This window comes from Ursus maritimus, unplaced genomic scaffold (genome assembly GCF_017311325.1).
Source record: "Ursus maritimus isolate PB19 unplaced genomic scaffold, ASM1731132v1 scaffold_1, whole genome shotgun sequence".
NCBI classification, from domain to species: domain Eukaryota; kingdom Metazoa; phylum Chordata; class Mammalia; order Carnivora; family Ursidae; genus Ursus; species Ursus maritimus.
The window spans coordinates 15,124,923-15,144,733 of NW_024423343.1; the positions used below are offsets into that span (position 1 = coordinate 15,124,923).

Genomic DNA, 19,811 nt, shown 5'->3' on the forward strand with positions numbered 1-19,811 from the left:
AGAGAGAATATGCCTTAAAAGTCGAGGGACCATGATCATTTCCCCAAGCCACTTCTGAGACTGTAGGGGGGCACTGCTAATGTGGCAGGCAAAGTGAGACACAAGATCACTCTACTTAAAGGGGATGGACACTTACAGATTTTGTCATCTAGAGTTAGAATAACATTTTTAATTTCTAGGAGTTACTGGTGTTAACATGTTTGCCATCTCCTTTATGTTTAAAAGAAAGACTCTGGAATTTGTGTGGATAAATGCCAAAATTACTGGGCGATTAAGTTAAATAACATCCCCCTGGCCCTGAAGTCACAGGGGAAGCTGAGTATTCCATTCCATGGTGTGACTGTTTGAACCCTCCTCTGAGACCTGAGAGTTCCTTCATGACTAACAGAAAAAAGACAGCTGGAAAAACAACTTCACCTACACACAAAATGAATCTATAACCTAACCAAATTATCAATCAATCAAAGATGATTACTGATCATCTTACTGCCTCTAAAAAAAATCTTATCTTCAATTTTTACCTACTGGAGCTTGAAAAACGGCTTGTAATAGAGTCATGACTCCAAGTTCAAAATCAGCATTTTCATGCCATTTCTATACTCACTATCCTTCACAGTGTTGCGTTACCCCATGTGTCTCTGTGGTCACTCATATAATTTTGCCCACCCAATTCCCAAGACAATGGTAATATAATAAAAACCAGAGCATTTACACTAGATGCCAAGCTGTGTGTGTGTGTGTGTGTGTGTGTGTGTGTACACACATTCAGTTTATCCTCTCGACAACTCTGAGAACTGGCATTTGTTTAAGGAGTATGGAGCAAGACAACCTAGGTTCTAGTCCTGGCTTTACCACTTCTAGCTGGAACGTCCTTGCAGAAGTTAACCTATCTGGTGCCATCATCTGCAAAATAACAACGATAACACGAACTCATAGGGCTATTTTAAGTCTTAAGTAAGTTGGTACGTGTAAAGAACTTGTAACAGCCTGGCTCATAAGAAATGCTAATGAACATCAGCAATAATCATTATCTTCATATTAAATAAAATAAACTGAGGCAAATTTGTTAAATAACTTTTCCAAAAGTCACACAGCTACTAGGTGGCAAAGCTGAGATCCAAACCCAGAGTCTGGATCTGGAATCTGGGTTGGTTTTTGTTGTTGTTGTTGTTGTTTTTTAATCCAGGTTCTTAATCACTATGCTATACCGCCTCTACGGATCTCATCCCGCAGGTGCCTGGGTGGCGCAGTCATTAAGCATCTGCCTTCGGCTCAGGGCGTGATCCTAGATCCCTGGGATCGAGCCCCCCATCAGGCTCCTCCGCTGGGAGCCTGCTTCTTCCTCTCCCACTCCCCCTGCCTGGGTTCCCTCTCTTGCTGGCTGTCTCTCTGTCAAATAAATAAATAAAATATTTTTTTAAAAGAAGGATCTTATTCCGTTTCAAATCAATAACACAGGTGCTACTGTCTATATTGGTGAAAAGAAATTCTTAAAAAATCATGCAGTTGCCACCACCAAAGTACCAAGACATTAAGCACCCAATGGAACCTACATTAAAATCAGGAACAGTAGGCCTCACATTCCAAAACCCAGAACCATCTCAAGCACACACAGGTGTTTGTGGGACCACGAGGGAATACGGTTTCAGACCCAAAACTGCTCTAGAATTCTACTCCAAGCCGTGGCAGACATTTGGGCTCAGTGGGCATTCTGGCCAGTGTGGGGTAATTCAGAACAAACCTGTGCGGCACAGTACAGGAGATCAGAGCACAGTCCCCTGCCCACCCTGCTTCTCCTGCCACACCAGCCACCTCGGACGGCAGCAGGCTGTCCTCATCCCTTGCTGCCATTTCGGAGAGAACTTATTACTCAGAAGAAAGACAAAGGCAACGAAAGATCACCTTACCTTTTTAAAAATTTTTCCATTTGGTTGTACTTCATCTTCCTCATTTAAAATTTCACGTGTTCCCAAGAGTCTTTTGTCCTTAAATTTGTTTTTTGCATACATAAAAACTTTATCTAGTGTGTCACATCCAGGGTATAATACTGAAGCCAAACCATCCAAACTGTTAATAGATCTGTATGCAGACTCGGGTTTTGAATTTACAGGCTTTGCTTTAATTTTGTTTGCTTTTTCTTGTCTTGTCTCAAACAAAAAATAATATGGAATGTATGTTAGAACAGTATAAAGTGATATTAGAAAACGTATGAAATACAAAAGAATGGGATTGATGGTCTGTTTTAGCTTCATGGTAGATGGTTTTGAAGATACGTGGTTATTCATAAGTGCTCAAAGAGTGGAGTTAACGGATTTCCAGAATCTAGAAGGAAGGGGAAAAAAAAGGTATTAGTTCAAAATCATTTTAAAGTAACTGTAAAGAAAAAAATCTTCGTATCAGGCAAATGAAGATATACTTTTGCCCAATGAAGCAGCAGCTGGCACTGGCCTCCAGCAATGTCCAGTCCACTCCCAGTATGGTCGAGTGAGTCTCTTACAACTATTAGCAAAGGATATAACCACAGGAAAGTTTCCACACCATTCTGTAAACAGGTGGCTTTTCAACCTAACCCCAAGTGTCCACAAACACTTCCCGGTGGTGAGGAGAGAGCAAGCTGAAGGCTGACATCAGAATCAAGGCCAAAATCGTACCGCTCTCCTGTCCATCCCTCAGGGATGCCGAGCACTCTGCAGCCACGCCACCCTCCTCCCTCGCGGCCCCGGCAGCCTGTTCAACAATCATGCCTTCTCTCCCAGTGGGCTCCAGTCTCTCAGTCAAGGCAGCAGCAAGCAACTGGTGTTGGCAAACAACAGAGTTCACTTCACAGTGATATTTTTCAGTGTGGCAGGCTGAATTGTGAAGCAAGAAGGCAGTCAACTCTGGCCATTTCTACTTTGCATTCATCAGCTTTATGACCATCTCCCATGTGTCAGACCCTGTTCTCAGTGCAGGAACAGCCACAGGGAACAACAGCCTCCGCTCCTTCTCTCAGGGAGCCGCACATTCACTGGGAGAGGAAGACGACAAACGCACGTAAGCGTGCCAGGTGACGCTAAATCCTCAGAGGGAAAATGAACCCAGGAAAGGGAATGGGCGAGGCTGGAGAGACGCTCTAGTAAAGGGTGGTCCACAGGAGCCTCTGCGGCCAGGGGTATCTGAGCAGAGCCTGACAAGGAAGAGGGAGAGTGGGCCAGGTGCCTAACCGGGGGAAACGGGAGCCCTCCAGGCAGAGGAAACGACCTTTGTGTGGTAGGCAGGTAATAGTATCATTAAAAAAAAAACTGAAGCGAACTACTTATTATTCCATCCAGCTCCAAATCCAGGGTCATGATTTCTAGCATTCTCATCTCCTGCCCCCAACTCCATCCCGGAGAACTTCGATTCTAGGCCCACGTGGCCAGGAAATGTGAGGAAGCTCCACCACAGGCACAGCAGCCCGAGAACACCAGGCACCGCCGGTCCTCAGCTCGCTCACAACGTAACTGCACAGAGGCTCCGACCCGGCAAGCCCGGAGGGGACAGCCCCAGGCCAGGACCCCACTCACAGAACACGGGACAGGCTGCTGTCCCTGCCCCTGGCTCTGGAGCAGCGGCACGCAGGTTCCACACAGGCCGACGCAGGCTGCAAGAACAGAGAGCCCCTCAGCAATCCCTGAGTGGACTGACCTTGGTCGGAACAGAGAACAGGGGCGCTCAAGCCTCGCGGCACCATGGAAACAATGGAGACGTCGGGGATGAGCGACCAAGATGAGATGAGGCTGGTAGTTCGTGCCAGCAACAAGGAGGAGTTGACCAAATAGACGCTTAACAGAATCGGGGAAAAAAGAACAGAAGAAGAGCCCTTCTGGAGTCAGGGCCGCTCCAAGACTGCCCTCAGATAACCCCCACAAAGGCCATCTAATTCACGGAATCACACTGTGAGGCAATTTATGGCCCAGGACCTGTCTAACACAGTAACGCAATCAGCCAGCTATCAGTGGAGAGTAATTGCTGGGCGGGAACCAACAGAGACAGACGTGGCCCTTTAACAAGGAGATCAGAGGAAGAGATGGTTGAAGAGTCCTCCTAAAACCGTGTTGTCATCCCCTGAAGAGAGCACTTCAAGGGAACTCCTGTCTGTTCCCAAGGCTGTCCCCACTGAGGAGCAACACCAAGGACGCACACCGGTGGGGGGGGAGGGTGTTAAAGGCACTGAACAGGCTCAACGAGTCACTGAACAAATGACAAGCAACACAACAACAAACCAGGGAAATGGGGAGGGGGATCAGCATTCAGAAATGCTATGAAAGATCTTAAATGTGCAGTTTACAACAAAAAATTATGCAAATAAGCAGGGAAGACCCAAACACTGGAGGAGAAAGGAGGCAACAGAAATCATCCTTGAGAGGGCCCTAATGTCAGACTCAGACAAGACATCAAAGCAGCTATTATAAACATGTTCAAAGAACTAAAGGAAACCATGCTTAAAAATTAGAAGTCCAGGGACGCCTGGGTGGCTCAGTTGGTTAAGCATCTGCCTTTGGCTCATGTCATGATCCCAGGATCCTGGGACTGAGTCTGGCATCAGGCTCCATGCTTGGCGAAGAGTCTGCTTCTCCCTCTGCCACTGCTCCCCCTGCCTGCGTGTGCGCTCTCTCTCTCTCACAAATAAATTTTTTAATAAAAGATTAACATTAAAAAAAAAAAAACCCTAAAAGTCCAGGGGCGCCTGCTGGCTCAGTCAGTAAAGTGTATGACTCTTGCTCTCAGAGTTGTGGGTTCGAGCCCCACGATGGGTGTAGAGATTACTTAAAATCTTTTTTAAAAAAAAATTTAAAAGTCCAATGCTGCAATTTTACAAAATAAAGATTATCTCCAAATTTGCCCATCCATAGCTGGTAAGAAAGCCAAAAAATCCCCAGGCTCTGTTCACCATCACATGCTGTTTTCTTTGTTAATGTATTGTGCAGTAATTTGGAAAAAAGAGTCCGGGGAATCTAGATTTGTGCCATTAAGGGCATGGGGAGCCACTGAAGGTTTCTATATGGGAAAGTAACACCATGAAAACAAATGATCCTACTACTTCCAAAGACATCAGACCTGCAAAGAATAGATGTATTGTCACAACCCAGGAGAATGATGTTATCTCAAGACCTACTCGCCCTGAAATTTAATTTCACGTATCTGTATTCTGATTTTAAAAATAACATTGTAATAAAGAAACTTTTACCTGCAGATGATTGTATAAGATGATGACTGTATAGAAAATCCCTAAGAATCCACTAAAAAAACTAAGAGAACAATAGTTCAGCAAAAGCTGCAGGATGCAAGACAATTACACACACAAAAAAAATCAACTGTATTTCTATACACCAGCAATAAATACATCAGAAAACTAAGTTAAAACAATTATATTTACGGGGCACCTGGGTGGCTCAGTCGGTTAAGCAGCAGCTCAGGTCATGGGGCTCCCTGCTCAGCAGGAAGCCTGCTTCTCCTTCTGCCCCTCTCTTCCCCCTGCTTGTGCTTGCTCTCTCCCCGTATCACCCCCCCTCCCGTGTCAAATAAATAAAATCTTTTAAAAAACACACACAATTATATTTACAACACTATCAAAAGTAATACTTAGCCAATCCTCTCGGGGCCCCTCCCTCCTCAGGAGCTTTGTACTATCACTTTGCTACTGCTCAATAAACCTTGCTTTGCTGCCCACCACTCTGGTCTACCTCTAAAAATAAATAATAAATAAATAAAAGAAAAAATAATACTTAGGATGAGACATAACAATAAGTGTAAAATTTGTACTATGAAAACCATAAAACACTGTTTAAAGATATTAAAGATCTAAATAAATAGAAAAACATCCGTTTATAAATTGTAAGACTTAATACCGTTAAAATGACAACATTCTCCAAATTGATGTACAGATTCAGCACAATCCTTATCAAAATCTCTACTGGTTTTTATACAGAATTTTGTAAGCTGATCCTAAAATCTACATGAAAATTCTAAGTAGCCAAGAACAGCCAAAACAATCTTGAATAAGAACAAAGCTGAAGGGCTCATATGCTGAATTCCAAAACTTAGTACAAAGTAATAGTAATCAAGACAGGGCAGTACTAGCAAAAGGATGGGGGAAAGAGGGAGGCAAGAAAACCGAGATTTTGAAGAGATGACACCACATCACTGGAACAAGCACCCAACGCAGCAGGTGTTCATCCGGGAACAATCAGCCACTAGTCGAGCAGGGTGGGGGAGAGGAGGGCAGGGAATTACAGTCAAAGTGCTGGTGAAGAAACTTCATTTGCATTTCAATGCACACCACAGATCCTAGTTTTTAGAAAATACCTTTACGCTAAAGAGAGCAGAAACCGGCTGTGAGGCAATCAGATAAGAGAGTTGAGATAATCCTTCACTCCTAGGAGTAAGGCGGCTGGAGTGTGTGACAGTCGCCAGCAGCCAGGAGTTCCAGCTCCTGACTGTCCAGCGGGTGGCAGCAGCAGCTGCTCCTCCAGCCCTCCCCAGCAACGGAAATCTTGCTTAAGACAGCGCAGGCGGTTTCTGTACCCGAATCCTGGAGAATAAAGCCACAAATCAGAGTTGCAGTGAAAAGAAGGCTAAACGGTTTGGGTGCCTTCAACTGAGACAGAAATCTAAGCATTAGCTGGTCAGCAGTGGAATGGCTGGTGGAAAGGAGATGAATACAAGTCTTGAAAATGAGGAGTTTAAGATGTCTGTTGAGTCATCCAAATATAAACTGTGAAGGTTAAGAGGGACCAGAGCTAGAAGCACACATATGGAGCCATCATCAGATGAAGGATGAGAACCGTAGGAAATCTCCAAGATCAAGATAAAGGACAGAAAACTTTGGAGGGAAACCAGAGCCCAGAGGGAGCAGGAAAATCCCACTGGCAAGAGCAATAAAAGCAGAACCTGGAGAAGGCAGTGCTGTGAACGCCAAGGGTTGGGAGAGCCAAGGAGGAAGTGTTCAGTAGCATCAACGGCAGCCTACATGTACCAGCCGCAGCAATTAAGACACTGCATTGGTCTGAAAGTCTTCTGAAGACTCTACCCTTTTCTAAAACAGGGTAAAATACAAACCTCTGGCCAACAGCATCCCATCCGCTGAAGGGACTGTGGAAAATCTAGAGAACTAGGAAACAGTCATGGTGCTCTATGATGTTGCCTCATTTTACAGTTGAGTATCACCTTTCAGAAAGCAAACCTGACAATTAAGTCTGTTCATCATTTCCTTCATGATTCTAGGTTTACAGTCCATGTTAATAAGGCTTCATTCATACCAGGGTTAAACTAATGGTCTCCTATATTTTTTCTACTATTTGCGTAATTTTTACATTTAGATCTTTAATAAATATGGAGTTTATTTTTCTATATTGTGTAAGGAAGAAAGCTAACTTTTTCTTTCAGATGAACTACGTGAACTGCTTATTAAATAAACCACCCTTTTCTCGATTAACCGTAATGTCACCTTCAATAGTAAGTCCTTGTTCGCAACTGGATCTGTTTCTAGACACGATTCTGTTCCTTCGATCTACTGCTCTGCCATGCTTCCAAATACAGTGGACCCACAGCAGTGCTTCTCAACTGTGATCCACAGACCAATCACATCAGAATGACCCTGGGGCGTACTGAAGACGACGACTATTCAGACATGCTGTCCCCATTCCTTACCTCCCCAATATCTATAAATTGAAAACTAATAGCAGACTCATTTTAAACAGCAACCATGTAAATTTCATGTACACTGTTTGAGAACTACTATTTTACATATCTAGCAAGACTCCCACTATGCATGTTTTTCAAAATTTTCTTATCAATTCTTAAAAATTTATTCTTCTACATAAATTTTAAAGAGTTAATAGTTGTCTGGTGAAACAATTTGAAAATCAAAAGGAAAACAGGATTTGGGGGAAAAAATGATACATGACAAAATAAACACAAAGAGCTCTTATAAATTAAAAAAAAATCAAGCAAGAGAGGGAAAAAAAGAAAAAGAATTTGTACAGAGAAGCTATAAAAGAGAAAACACAGATTGCTAATCCAAATAGACAATATGTTCTCCTTAAACTTAGAATTAAAATTAAGCCTTACCAATTTTCATCCAATAGTTAAACTACTAATGATGTAAAGACTGTACTATCCAGAGTCTATTAAGCCACCTTGCAATACTTAAACCCCACACACAAACCCACACTCAGAAGTCTGTTCTACAGAAAAGCAAGTGCATATTAAGTACATATGAATAAGGACTCAATCATTCGTTTATTTCTCAAACATTTATTGAACACAGAATTAATACCAATCACTCTTGCTGATGACTGAGTCACGGTCACGAACAAAACACAAAACAGACCACGAACAAATAACGAAATATCATGAGGTAGGAACAGCTACAGAGACACATGCGCAGGCTAAACGAAATGAGCAATACTGGTGGGGTGGTGGGGTGGAGAGCGCTGCTGCTTTGGGAAGGGTAAGAATATGCACCTAACGGGGCACCCGGGTGGCTCAGTGGGTTAAGTGTCTGCCTTCGGCTCAGGTCATGATCCCAGGGTCCTGGATAAAGCCCGGCAACTGCAGGCTCCCTGGTCAGTGGGGAGGCAGCTTCTCCCTCTGCATGAGCTCTCTCTCAAATAAATAAATAAAATCTTCAAACTTTAAAGATGGAAAGAGGGAAGGAAGGGGAAAATAAAGGGAGGGGGAGGTGAGGTGAGGTGAGGTGAGGAGAGGAGAGGAGAAGAGAAGAGAGGAGAGGAAAGGAGAGGAAAGGAGAGGAAAGGAGAGGAAAGGAGAGGAAAGGAGAGAAAAGGAGAGGAGAAGAAAAACGAAACTCATGTCAGGTGTTAGGAGCAGACAAGGAAGCCACAGGGTTATCTGGGAGAAGAACATTCCAGGCTGAGCCCAGGGAGGATGGGGGATGGGGAAAAGAGGAGGGCAGCGAGGACATGGTGAGAAGAGTGGGGCCAGATTCCAAAGGATGTGGGGACCACTGTGAGAACTGTACTGACTTGAGTGAAATCATCTGACCTGCTGTCAAAAGGCCAACTCTAGCTGCTGCAGGAGGAAGGAGACCAACTGGGAACCTTCGCAGGGATCAGATGTGAGATGACCAGGCCTGAGACCAGAGTGAGGAGGATGAAGCAGTGAAAGTGTGGCCCCAATCTGACTCTGTATTAAAGGTACAGCCGTATGCAGAGTGAGAGGGAAAGAGGGGTCAAGGTGTTTGGCTTGAGATAATGAAAAACCACTGAACTGCATCACGAGGAAGGGAAGACTGCAGGAGGAACAGGTCTGGGCAAAGAACAGTTCAGTTTTGTTCAAGGCAACTCAGAAAAGTGAAGTATTTTCAGCCATGAGACTGGGGGGCAAGGCCAAGGGAGCAAGAAGCGCTAAGAGCGAAATCCGGGCCAGACCAAAACGGAGAGGCCTGGGGCATGACGGAAGGGGTCAGTGTAACAGAAGCAAGCCGGAGGGCAGAGTCTCAGGAGGAGAACACCGATCAGTTCTACACATTACCTACAAGTCAACAAAGATGAGGACTGAAATGTGAATCGAAGCCTCAGTGAGAGGAGACTGCACACTCATCAGGATGGCTACTAGCAGAAATACATAAAACAACAGGACTGGCAAGGACATGGAGGTGGAGAACTAGCACCCTTCAGCTGCTGGTGGGAACGGGGAATGGTGCAGCGGCTACCAGTACGGCAGTTCATCCAAAAATTAAACAGAGAAATACTGTATGATCCAGCAACTGCACTTCTAGGTCTATTAAAATCAGGGGCAATGGGTATTTGTACATCAAGCTTCATAGCAAAGTTATCGTAACAGCCAAAAGGTGGAAGCAACCCAAATGTCCACTGGTGGGTGAACAGGTAAACAAAATGCTGACAGAGCCACACAATGAACTTTTACTCAACCTTACAAAGGAATGAAGTTCTGATAGCTCTGATACATGTTACAACCTGTATGAATCTTGAAAACACGACACTGAATGAAATAAGGCAGACGCAAAGGACACAAAATATTCTGTAATTCCACTTAGATGAGGTGCATAAAGACAACTGGACTGGTGACTGCCAGGGGCTGAGGGGAAGGAGTGCTGGCAAGATGTGTCTAATGGGTATAGAGTGTGGAATGGCAGGAAAGCTCTGCAGATGGATGATGGCGATGGCTGCCCAACAAGGTGAATCTACTTAATGCCAAGGAACTGGACACTTCAAGATGGTCACGCTGGTAGAGTTTGTTACATACACTTTACTATAACAAAAAAAAAGTGTGAGGATCACTGTTGACCTCCAAAACAGCTACAGGAAGGATCAAAGTCCAACTAGAGAGGGCTCAGTAGAGAACAGGAGCAGCACTCTAAAGAGAATAGAGAAATGGATCCTAGGACAGGACAAAGCAGATTCTTTTGTTTTCAAGAGAAGAGATAGTTACAGCTTGTCTGCATATTGATGGCTATGACCCAGGAGAGGAAAGAAAAAGATTACAGAGGAGGGAGGGTGAGATACAGCACCCGAGTGAGAGGTTGGCCACACAAAGAACAGGGACACAGATGCACGTGGGTGGTACCAGGAGCTAGTAGAATCTGATTCTTTTCTGAGTGCTTCTATTTCTCAGAGTAATAGGAAGGAAAAAAATCACTGAGAGAGAGGAAGAAAGGAAGGTATTAGAAAATTAAGTAGAAAGTATCAAATAAATCATCTAAGAGAACAGGAAAATAAATGCAGCAGGAGACAGGAGAATCACTTGACAGCTCCTAAGGCCCACCTAAGTCTGAGCCCTGGATGTAAAGGGAGACCCAGCTGGCTGCGTGCTTCCCAGCCAAGTTCAACTGGTGGAGCACAAATGGGAATCAAGCGGAGAGCTGACTTAACCCAGGAGAGGGTTTTACCAGGCAAGTAGCAGAACAAAATGTGGGGAAGGGGAGGAAGACAAGGGAATGAAGACTATATCCATGACAGATCAAGAGATTTAAGTTGAGGAAAGAAGGATGGCCCATAAGGAGAGAAAGGGTTTCTGAAAAGGAGACAGGATCAATGCAATCAGATCCTGTGTGGTCAAAGAACTGCTGGGGTTGAGAGAGGACAATGGAACCACAGGAGGTGATGGTCGAGTAGAATGCCTGAAGCATACAGTTACAGTTCATGGAGAGGTCCAGGTTGTAATCACAGAGAAACGGGTAGCAAAGGCAGACTGGGGTATGACCTCATTTAAGGACAGGAGGTCAAGAAATGCAAAGACCACAGTATTGGAAAGATATTGAAACCACTAACAATCGTGACAGAAGCAGAGTCACAGAAAGCTGGATTTCAAGTATTTCAGGAATAGGGGGAGAGACGACTGCACCAAGAAGGAATAGGAAGCAGTCCAATCCAAACGCAAAGCTTGGAGGACATGCCAGTATTGTTTCAGAGGCAAAAAAAAACAGTGTTCAAGTAACCACATCAGGCCCAATATGGAGTGACTCATGCTAAGCCCCCAGTCAACAAACCAGAACTTAAGTTTCCACGGTTAGCTGGCAGAGAAAAGACCCAGATCAACCAATCAGTGCTTGCCCACTGAGTGGATGTTACCTGAGCTGGCTCCAAGCAGGCCCGCTGCTCCACCTAAGGAATTTAACCCTGCTTTCACCCATCAGTAAATGCCCCGTGTAACTTCCTTGTTCCTGCTCCCTTTGATCGATAAAGACCTTGCCTTTGGAGTTCCTTTCTATCTGCCAGATTGGATGCTGCCTGATTAATGAATTGCTGAATAAACCCTACTACATCAGTAAACTGTCCATGGAAAATATTCTTTTAACAACTGAAAACAAAATGATCTAAATCAATCAAAGAATAGCTGAAGCGCATATACACCCACAGTATGGACAACAACGCAGCCATTAAAAACTAGTTCTATGTACTTGCAATCGACCTGGAGGGACCTCCATGGACCTTGCTAATTCTTTAGGGGGGAAAAAAAAGGTATATACAAGCCTGCATGGTTTTATGTCTGACAACAGTATGGACAAGTCAAGGCTTTTAAGCAATTATCTCTAAATATTTAAATGAAGCTATAATGGGTCAAAGTACATTAATTTTCCACCATGAAGAATATAGAAATTTCCGGGGCACTTGGGTGGCTCAGTCGGTTAAGTGTCTGCCTTCAGCTCAGGTCATGATCTCAGGGTCCTGGGATAGACACAGCGCCACCGTCAGGCTCCCGGCTCAGCGGGGAGCCTGCTTCTCCCTCTCCCTCTGCAGCTCCCCCTGCTCGTGCTCTCTCTAATAAATAAAATCTTTTTTAAAAGATTTTATTATTTATTTGAGAAAGAGCACACGCGGGGGAAGGGGCAGAGGAAACAGGACAAGCTGACTTGCCATGTGGAGCCAGATGTGGGGCTTGATTCCAGGACCCTGAGATCATGACCCGAGCCTGAGGCAGATGCCTAAGGAACTGAGCCACCCAGGCGGCCCTCAAACAAAAGAATTTAAAAAATAAAAGAATACAAAAATGTCCATCTTTACTCTAGGAACTGCTAATTAAAGTAAGTTGAGTCAAGTTTACCAACATTAAAAGAAAAAGACCCATCATTATTCACACAATGATAGATGAGCAAATATTATCTCAAAATGTGAAGTTGTGTGATTAGAACGAGCTGGACTCAAGCACCTAAAATATGTTTGTGAACCATTCTATGTAAATGGTCCACTGTGTTAGGTCAAAAGAAATTATTTACATTTTGCATCTTTTAATTAGCAAGTTGTTTTAAATCAAAATGATCAAGTTTAAGGAAAATCCTTCCCTGAGTGGCCTCTCCTACTGAAGTGGAAGAACACAGGGCACCTGGGACATAGGAGGAGGAGGAAGGGCAGCTAAAATTTTGCATAATTGTCAGAAAGCTGAGGGCAGAACTGGGGTTATGAAAATAACTCTGCGCAAGGTAATACAGATTAATACCCACCTACAAATCGCCCTCAAATAATACACTTAGGGGATATAGGAAATTCTCATGTTAAGATAAAATTTTTGGTTTAAATTGTTACTAAACGAGTATTATCATCGTAGTCATACAACCTATATTAACTCCCACTTTTCTTTAAATGCAAAAAAAAAAAAAGGCTGCAAATCGTATGAAAAACTTCCACAGACAACGTGTGTTTTAGTAACAGGGAAAGAAAACTGTAAATGCCTGTACTGTGGGGGAGGGGGAAACCCGTAGATTGCCACAGGGACCATGTTCATACTAGTATATGAAATGGCTTTACCTGCTTAGATACAGTCGCAGCTATCTAAACAGAGAAACGTCAAGAACCTCACAGGCACAGGGGAGAGACAACACAGATATAGTATCTCAATCCGTTCATCTCACCAAGCTGGAGGACTGAACAAGGGAAATGCGAGTCTGGCTCAGAACTCCCGACTGCTGAGATGTGCACAAGAGGGAAGAGGCCAGGAACACCTTACTCTGCTACAGACAGCAGGTCTTTCTGCCGCCCTCTCAACCCCAGCCAAAATGCCACCTGAGAAGCTCCACTCCCAGAGCAGGGCAGAAACCCAACACTTGGAAATTCTACAGATCCACTGGGAGCAGACAGAATACCCCAGGAAAGAGAGGAGGCAATGAGAAAATGCTCCAGAGGGCTTTCCGGATTCTCCACTATTTATTGGTTAACTCGCCCGTTACCCATTCTTATTTCCTCCTGTTTTCCTTATAGCCTACAACACCCAAATGTGCATCAACACTATATAACTTCATACCTGGAGGAAAAAAAATACAGTTTAGCATGTTCTCTCTAATGAAGTATAAATAAGTGGACTGCACAGGGATGGATATCAAGGAATCTGTATTTACTAGCGTGAGATGTGCCTAGGATTTTTCACCAAGCTTGGAATAAATGGGAAGCAATTCTGAGTACCAATAATGCAAGCACTGTGCAGGAATTTGTATCATCTCTGCTACAAAAACCTAATTTCAAAAAGATCATGATCAAAGGTACTTAGAGCTAACAAACGAGGTGGATTTTAACCTATGTGTTTGACTCCCATCCAAGCTTTTTAATTTCTCCACACTCCCTAAATGCTAGGATTAATACTTTATTGTTAAAAACAAAAGGGAAAAAAAAGAGTCCTCACTACTTTAGAGACAGACACTTCTTTCCACAAAAGTCATTCTATACAAACCGAAAGTCCCTGAAAAATTATCTAATTACTTGTTTTGAAGTAAGAAACTGGGTCAAGAAGGGCAGAAAGAAAGATGTCCTTCCCAGACTAGGCTCTAATGAGCTGTAATCAGAAATGCAACTAGCGACTGATTTGCCATCAGGAAAAAGTTTCTATAGAGGAAGGACCCTGGCTCTGATGAAATGCTCATTTCCCTGCTTCCCAAGACTGAAACCGTAACAGAAATAATATGAATACATATCTGGCTCAGGAGAACAGTTTTAAAACATTCACTAAATGTCTGTACTGCTGCAAAAAAAAAAAAAAAAAAGTAAAATTTTTAAAAAGGCAGACGTGGAGTTTTTCCTAATTCTTACAAATATCAATATAAAGGCAATTTTTCAGTCTGCCTCAGTACTGCATAATATGGTGGTTCTCACTCTTCCTTTACCGAAACACAAGGATTTGTCCTTTATAAAACTCCAAATATTAACACAGCACTGAAAATTTCAACTCTGACCCCCTAGTTGTTACTGCTCTATGAATTTATTAGACGATATGCCTGAAAATCAAGCCATTTATCCATTTAAGTACTACCTTAATACAACAAATAGAAAGGTTAAGAAATTCTGTACCAGAAAGTCTTCTAAAAGCATTATTAGAGGCTTGAGTCATATTATCATCTGAATTAGATTAACTTCCAAATTCACAACTAGGAAATTTTATGAGGAAATAATAGTTATGTCCTCTTCTTTTTAAGAAAACTACTAAGCTTGTTTATTCTAACCACAGGAAATGAAATTTTGGCCCTAAAGACCAATTTGAAGGGAGGGAAGAAGGGGGAAAGGGGAGAAAGAGGGAGGGAGGGAGGAAAATTCAGCAAGTCTTAGCCATAAACACATTTGCATTAAAAATTGAAAAAGCAGCCGAACCGAGTCAACTCGCTTTACATAATTTTCAGTTATTCACTGTAATTTTTTAACCTTCTCAATCCTTTTAATAGTTGAAATAACAGGACTCAAATATTTTTTTTAAAGATTTTATTTGTTTATTTGACAGACAGAGAGAGACAGCCAGCGATAGAGAGAACACAAGCAGGGGAAGAGGGAGGGGAAGAAGCAGGTTCCCAGCAGAGGAGTCTGATGCCGGGCTCCATCCCAGAACACCAGGATCACGCCCTGAGCCCACCCAGGCGCCCCTCAAATATTCTCTCTGAACCACAATACACTCCTGACTTCCCTAACCCTGACTGAAACACATTTTTTTAAAAAATCTACTTTCCTCCCACCTTCCTTTTCTAATGTCCAAGCCAGATGTTCTTTTAAAAAAGTGTTGAGGGGGGGGCGCCTGGGTAGCGCAGTCGTTAAGCATCTGCCTTCGGCTCAGGGCGTGATCCTAGATCCCTGGGATCGAGCCCCCCATCAGGCTCCTCCGCTGGGAGCCTGCTTCTTCCTCTCCCACTCCCCTGCCGTGTTCCCTCTCTCGGTTCCCTCTCTCGCTGGCTGTCTGTCACATAAATAAATAAAACCTTAAAAAAAAAAAGTGTTGAGGGGCACCTGGGTGGTTCAGTTGGTTAAGCAATTAAGCAGCCCCCATGGGGCTTCCTACTTCTTGGGGAGTCTACATCTCCCTCTTCCTCTGCCTGCCACTCTCCCTGCCTCGTTCTCTCTCTCTGACAAATAAATAAATCTAAAAAAAAAAAAAAAAAACTTTAACGAAATTTAAAAAAATTAAGAAGTGTTGAGTCTTGAATGAAATCAAATAGGAAACAGAAATTAAGCAAGGGAATTTATGTTTCTCAGCATGATACAGAACAGGGTTTTTCCGGGGGGGGGGGTCTTAAATTTTTCTCTTTAATTTTATTAGTTACCATAAAGTGCAATATTGGTTTCTGGAGTAGAATTCAGTGATTCATCACTTCCATTCAACACCCAGTGCTCATCGCAACAAATGCCCTCCCTTAATGCCGATTACCCATCTAGCCCATCCCCTACCAACCTCCCTCCATCAACCCTCAGTTTGTTCTCTATCTTTAAGAGTCACTTATGGCTAGTTTCCCTCTCTTCTTTTTCAGAAAAGGGGTTCTAAACATGCATACACAAAAACACATGCAAAAATATATATATACTAATCTTGGCTCTGCCGCCAGTTACTATGAGACCTTGTCTAAGTTAATAAATTGTAATTTTCTCATCATTAATGATGATGGAATTCAAGTAAATCTATTTTAAGACTAAACTGTACCGATGCCAAGCACTCCCAAATCAATTTTGTTGGAGTACTGACAACCATCAAACACTGAAGAAGTAAATGACCAGAGGAACCCATTTCTACCCGTCTTCTATACAAGCAATGCTTCCCCCTTGGGGGGAGGAGGGGCTTGAGTCAGAGTCCCCATGCTTTTAAAAAAAACAAAACAAAAACTCCATAGGAAGATTTCTAAGGTCCATTTCCAAAATTCTAACATCTTCCAATCAGATCAGACTGTCTCCATAGTGGGCAAATGAACAGGTCCAAGAAGGGAGTAAAGAAAACCTTTACTTCCTTTTCATTTTGAATCCTGTGAATACACTATCCTAACAACAGGAAAAATACTTTTTAACATATAGTCAAAAGACAATATGGACAGTCTGTGAGAATGTGCCAATGCTTGACAGACTGATCCAACAATGACAGAATGGGCTCATTTCTGTCTGGGTTAAATTTCCTGCCAAGTACAGAACTTCTTCAAACCAACCAACACATATACACATACACACACACACACACACACACACACACACACACACACACACACACGTATACAAACACACACAGCAGTTTTAACGCACTGAGCAAAATATGGTTTCATATATTCATCCTGACCTCCTGCGTCTCTATCCACATAACTAAAAGAACAAGAGTCAAGTACTGTGAGATGGTACATTTATTTGAACAGATAAATGAAAAAAGCCTAAGGTCTACACAAAAAAGCAGCCAAGTGATCTTTTTATACATCAGAATGTCCCCTCATTCTTTCTTGGGGGCAGTCGGGCTTAATAAATACAGGAGATACCCAGTTAAATTTGAATTTCAGATAAACAATGAACAAATTTTAGTGTACATGTGTCCCAAGCAATATCTGGAACAAGCAGTAAAAAAATTACTTGATTTTTATCTGAAATTCAGATTTAACTGAGTGCCTTATGTTTTATATGGCAGCCCTAATCCCATCCCCAGTCCACCACAAAGTGTGACAATTAATTAGGATGACCAGTCACTCTGGGTTGCCCAAGACTTTGGGGTTTCCCAAGACACAGGACTTTCCCAAGACACAGGACTTTCAGTACTAAAACCAGAAAAGTTTTAGGCAAACCTGTCACCCTACAATTAATCATTTCATGGAATAAGCAAACAAACCGTAGCCTGGATTCTACCAATAGTTAATTCTGATCTGTTGTTTATGAAACAACTTTTCTGTGCCTTATTCTCCCTTTTCTGTCATCATTTAGGTAATGCACAAAATTTATATTAAGGATAAAATGGAATGCAGCAAATAAAAGACTCTGGAAAAATGCAAAGGCATTATAAACGCTAATTATTAGTACAGTTGGTTTGCGTACAAAGCTCTGTTTATGCAGAATTTCAAAGCAGTTTTACTTACATAGTTTCATTTACATACTTCATATAATCTACTGAAGGTACTATTACTTGCAACACTAGTTTGACTGCATATAAAAATGTTCAATGGACTGGCTCCTTTTAGAACTATGGCAGTAAGCTCTTGGTTTGATGCTGGCCCCCCCACTTACTCCTTGTGTAATAGGGGACAATTTCCTTAACACTCCAGAGCTTCGGGTTCACTACAGAACTGGGGTGATAATAAATGCCTCACAGAACTCCCTTTGGGAACAAAGAAAGCAGGTGAACACACTCTACATAAACTACAAAATACATCATATGGGTTAGTAGCACTTTAAATTCATTTATACCAACTATTTATACCAATACCAATACTTTTCTTTCATCGTGATTATTTCGTATTTATAGCCCCACTGATTCTGAAGATACTTAGGTCAACTGTATGCTTACTGAGAGCCTAGGCCATGGAGCCAGAGTCTGGCACTTAGTCTACTACTTACTAAACGTCACTAAGGTCAACTACTATCCTAAGCCTCAAGGTCCTCGCCTGTAAAACGTGAAGAGGAGTATGCGGATCAGAGACACGAGAAGGATTCAGCAGCTAGCACGTTACCATCATTGTTTCAGGCATTTAAGATTCTAAAAGTTAGAAGCAGCTGACATCATAGATCCATCCACAAAATCCCTTATAAAATAGTAGTAAGTAACGAGAATAAGGATACTTGACACATCTCATATTTGGAATTGGTACTACTTCATTTGGCATCTCTACTTCACTAGCCAATTTTGGGGATTTCTTTCCATGAGCTTCAGTTAGATAATGACAAATTTATTTTTAAGAAAACCGCATGGGTATCCAGCATTACAAAACATTTTTCTGGCCTATAAAAGTAGTAGAAAGACCTCAGGTCTGAAACGGCCATGTGATGACAGAGAACAGATGCCTCAGCACTAACTTGTGAGACAGACAACTGACAACCAAAAAGCCTGATAGTCTGTAAGCTCCCAGAACTTTGACATAATTCTAGAAGGAGGAGGAAGTATATGAATGACAGTTGTTTTTTTTTTTTTAAGATTTTTTACTTATTCATTTGAGAGAGAGAGCTCGTGAGCGAGAGCATGAGCAGGGGGAGGAACAAAGGGAGAGGGAGAAGCAGGCTTCCCGCTGAGCAGGGAGCCTGCGGCAATAAGGGGCTGGATCCCAGGAAGTCTGCTGCAATAAGGGGCTGGATCCCAGGACCCTGGGATCATGACCTGAGCCAAAGGCAGATGCTTAACTGGCTGAGCCACCCAGGCACCCTGAATGACAATTTTAGAAGTCCATGCCAATTCAACTGAATGGAGACTTAGAAGAAACATGCTGTTGATTTGTAGAAATGGAAGTTATACCGTGGCTATTGTATACTTGATACTATAGACAGTGCATAATATATATTAGCTATTATTATTATTAATGGCCAAAATTTTAAAAATAAAATAAAAGTAGTTATGGTACTCTGACAGGAAAATCCAAAGTTCTCAAGTTTTGTATACAGGAGAACATGGAAGAGTCATACCCAATACATAAATGAAAATTACTTTACTATTGGGATTTCGATACTCTGTTCTACTCGTAAGTTACCCAGAGAAACCAAGAAGACTAATTATGATACACTGTCAATCCAACCTCCCATCCACATATTTCCCAGACTTGAAGCCATACTATTCCTGATAAGCTTGCTATGTTTCCTCTACTTAAGTGGAAATTTAAAATTCCAAATTATCCTGGGTCTAACTCTGGGACAGAAAAAGGATATTAACTGAAGAATTGGTAAAAATCTAAATAAAGTCTGAAGCTTTGTTCATAGTAATATACCAAGATTGGGTACTGAGTTTTGACAAATAAACCCAAGTAACGTAAACTGAAATTGGGTTCAGGGTATACAGAAATCCTCTGTATAGTCTTTGTGATGTTTCTGTGGATTAAAAATTATTGTAAAATTTTAATTTTATTTTTTTAATAAAAATTATTTAATGCCAATACCTCTTTTAAGGACAAGATACAA

General features: G+C 42.3%; 1 protein-coding gene across 2 annotated transcripts in view; it reads right to left on the minus strand.

The window, feature by feature from the left end:
- Window positions 1–19,811, minus strand: part of ACSL3 (acyl-CoA synthetase long chain family member 3) — a 67,547-nt gene that overhangs the window by 25,913 nt on the left and 21,823 nt on the right. For both annotated transcript variants that reach the window (XM_040639857.1, XM_040639862.1), the window contains exon 2: window positions 1,908–2,322. In XM_040639857.1, coding sequence (XP_040495791.1) covers window positions 1,908–2,285 — 378 coding nt within the window. In that variant the 5' untranslated portion in view covers window positions 2,286–2,322. The remainder of the gene's footprint in view (window positions 1–1,907; window positions 2,323–19,811) is intronic.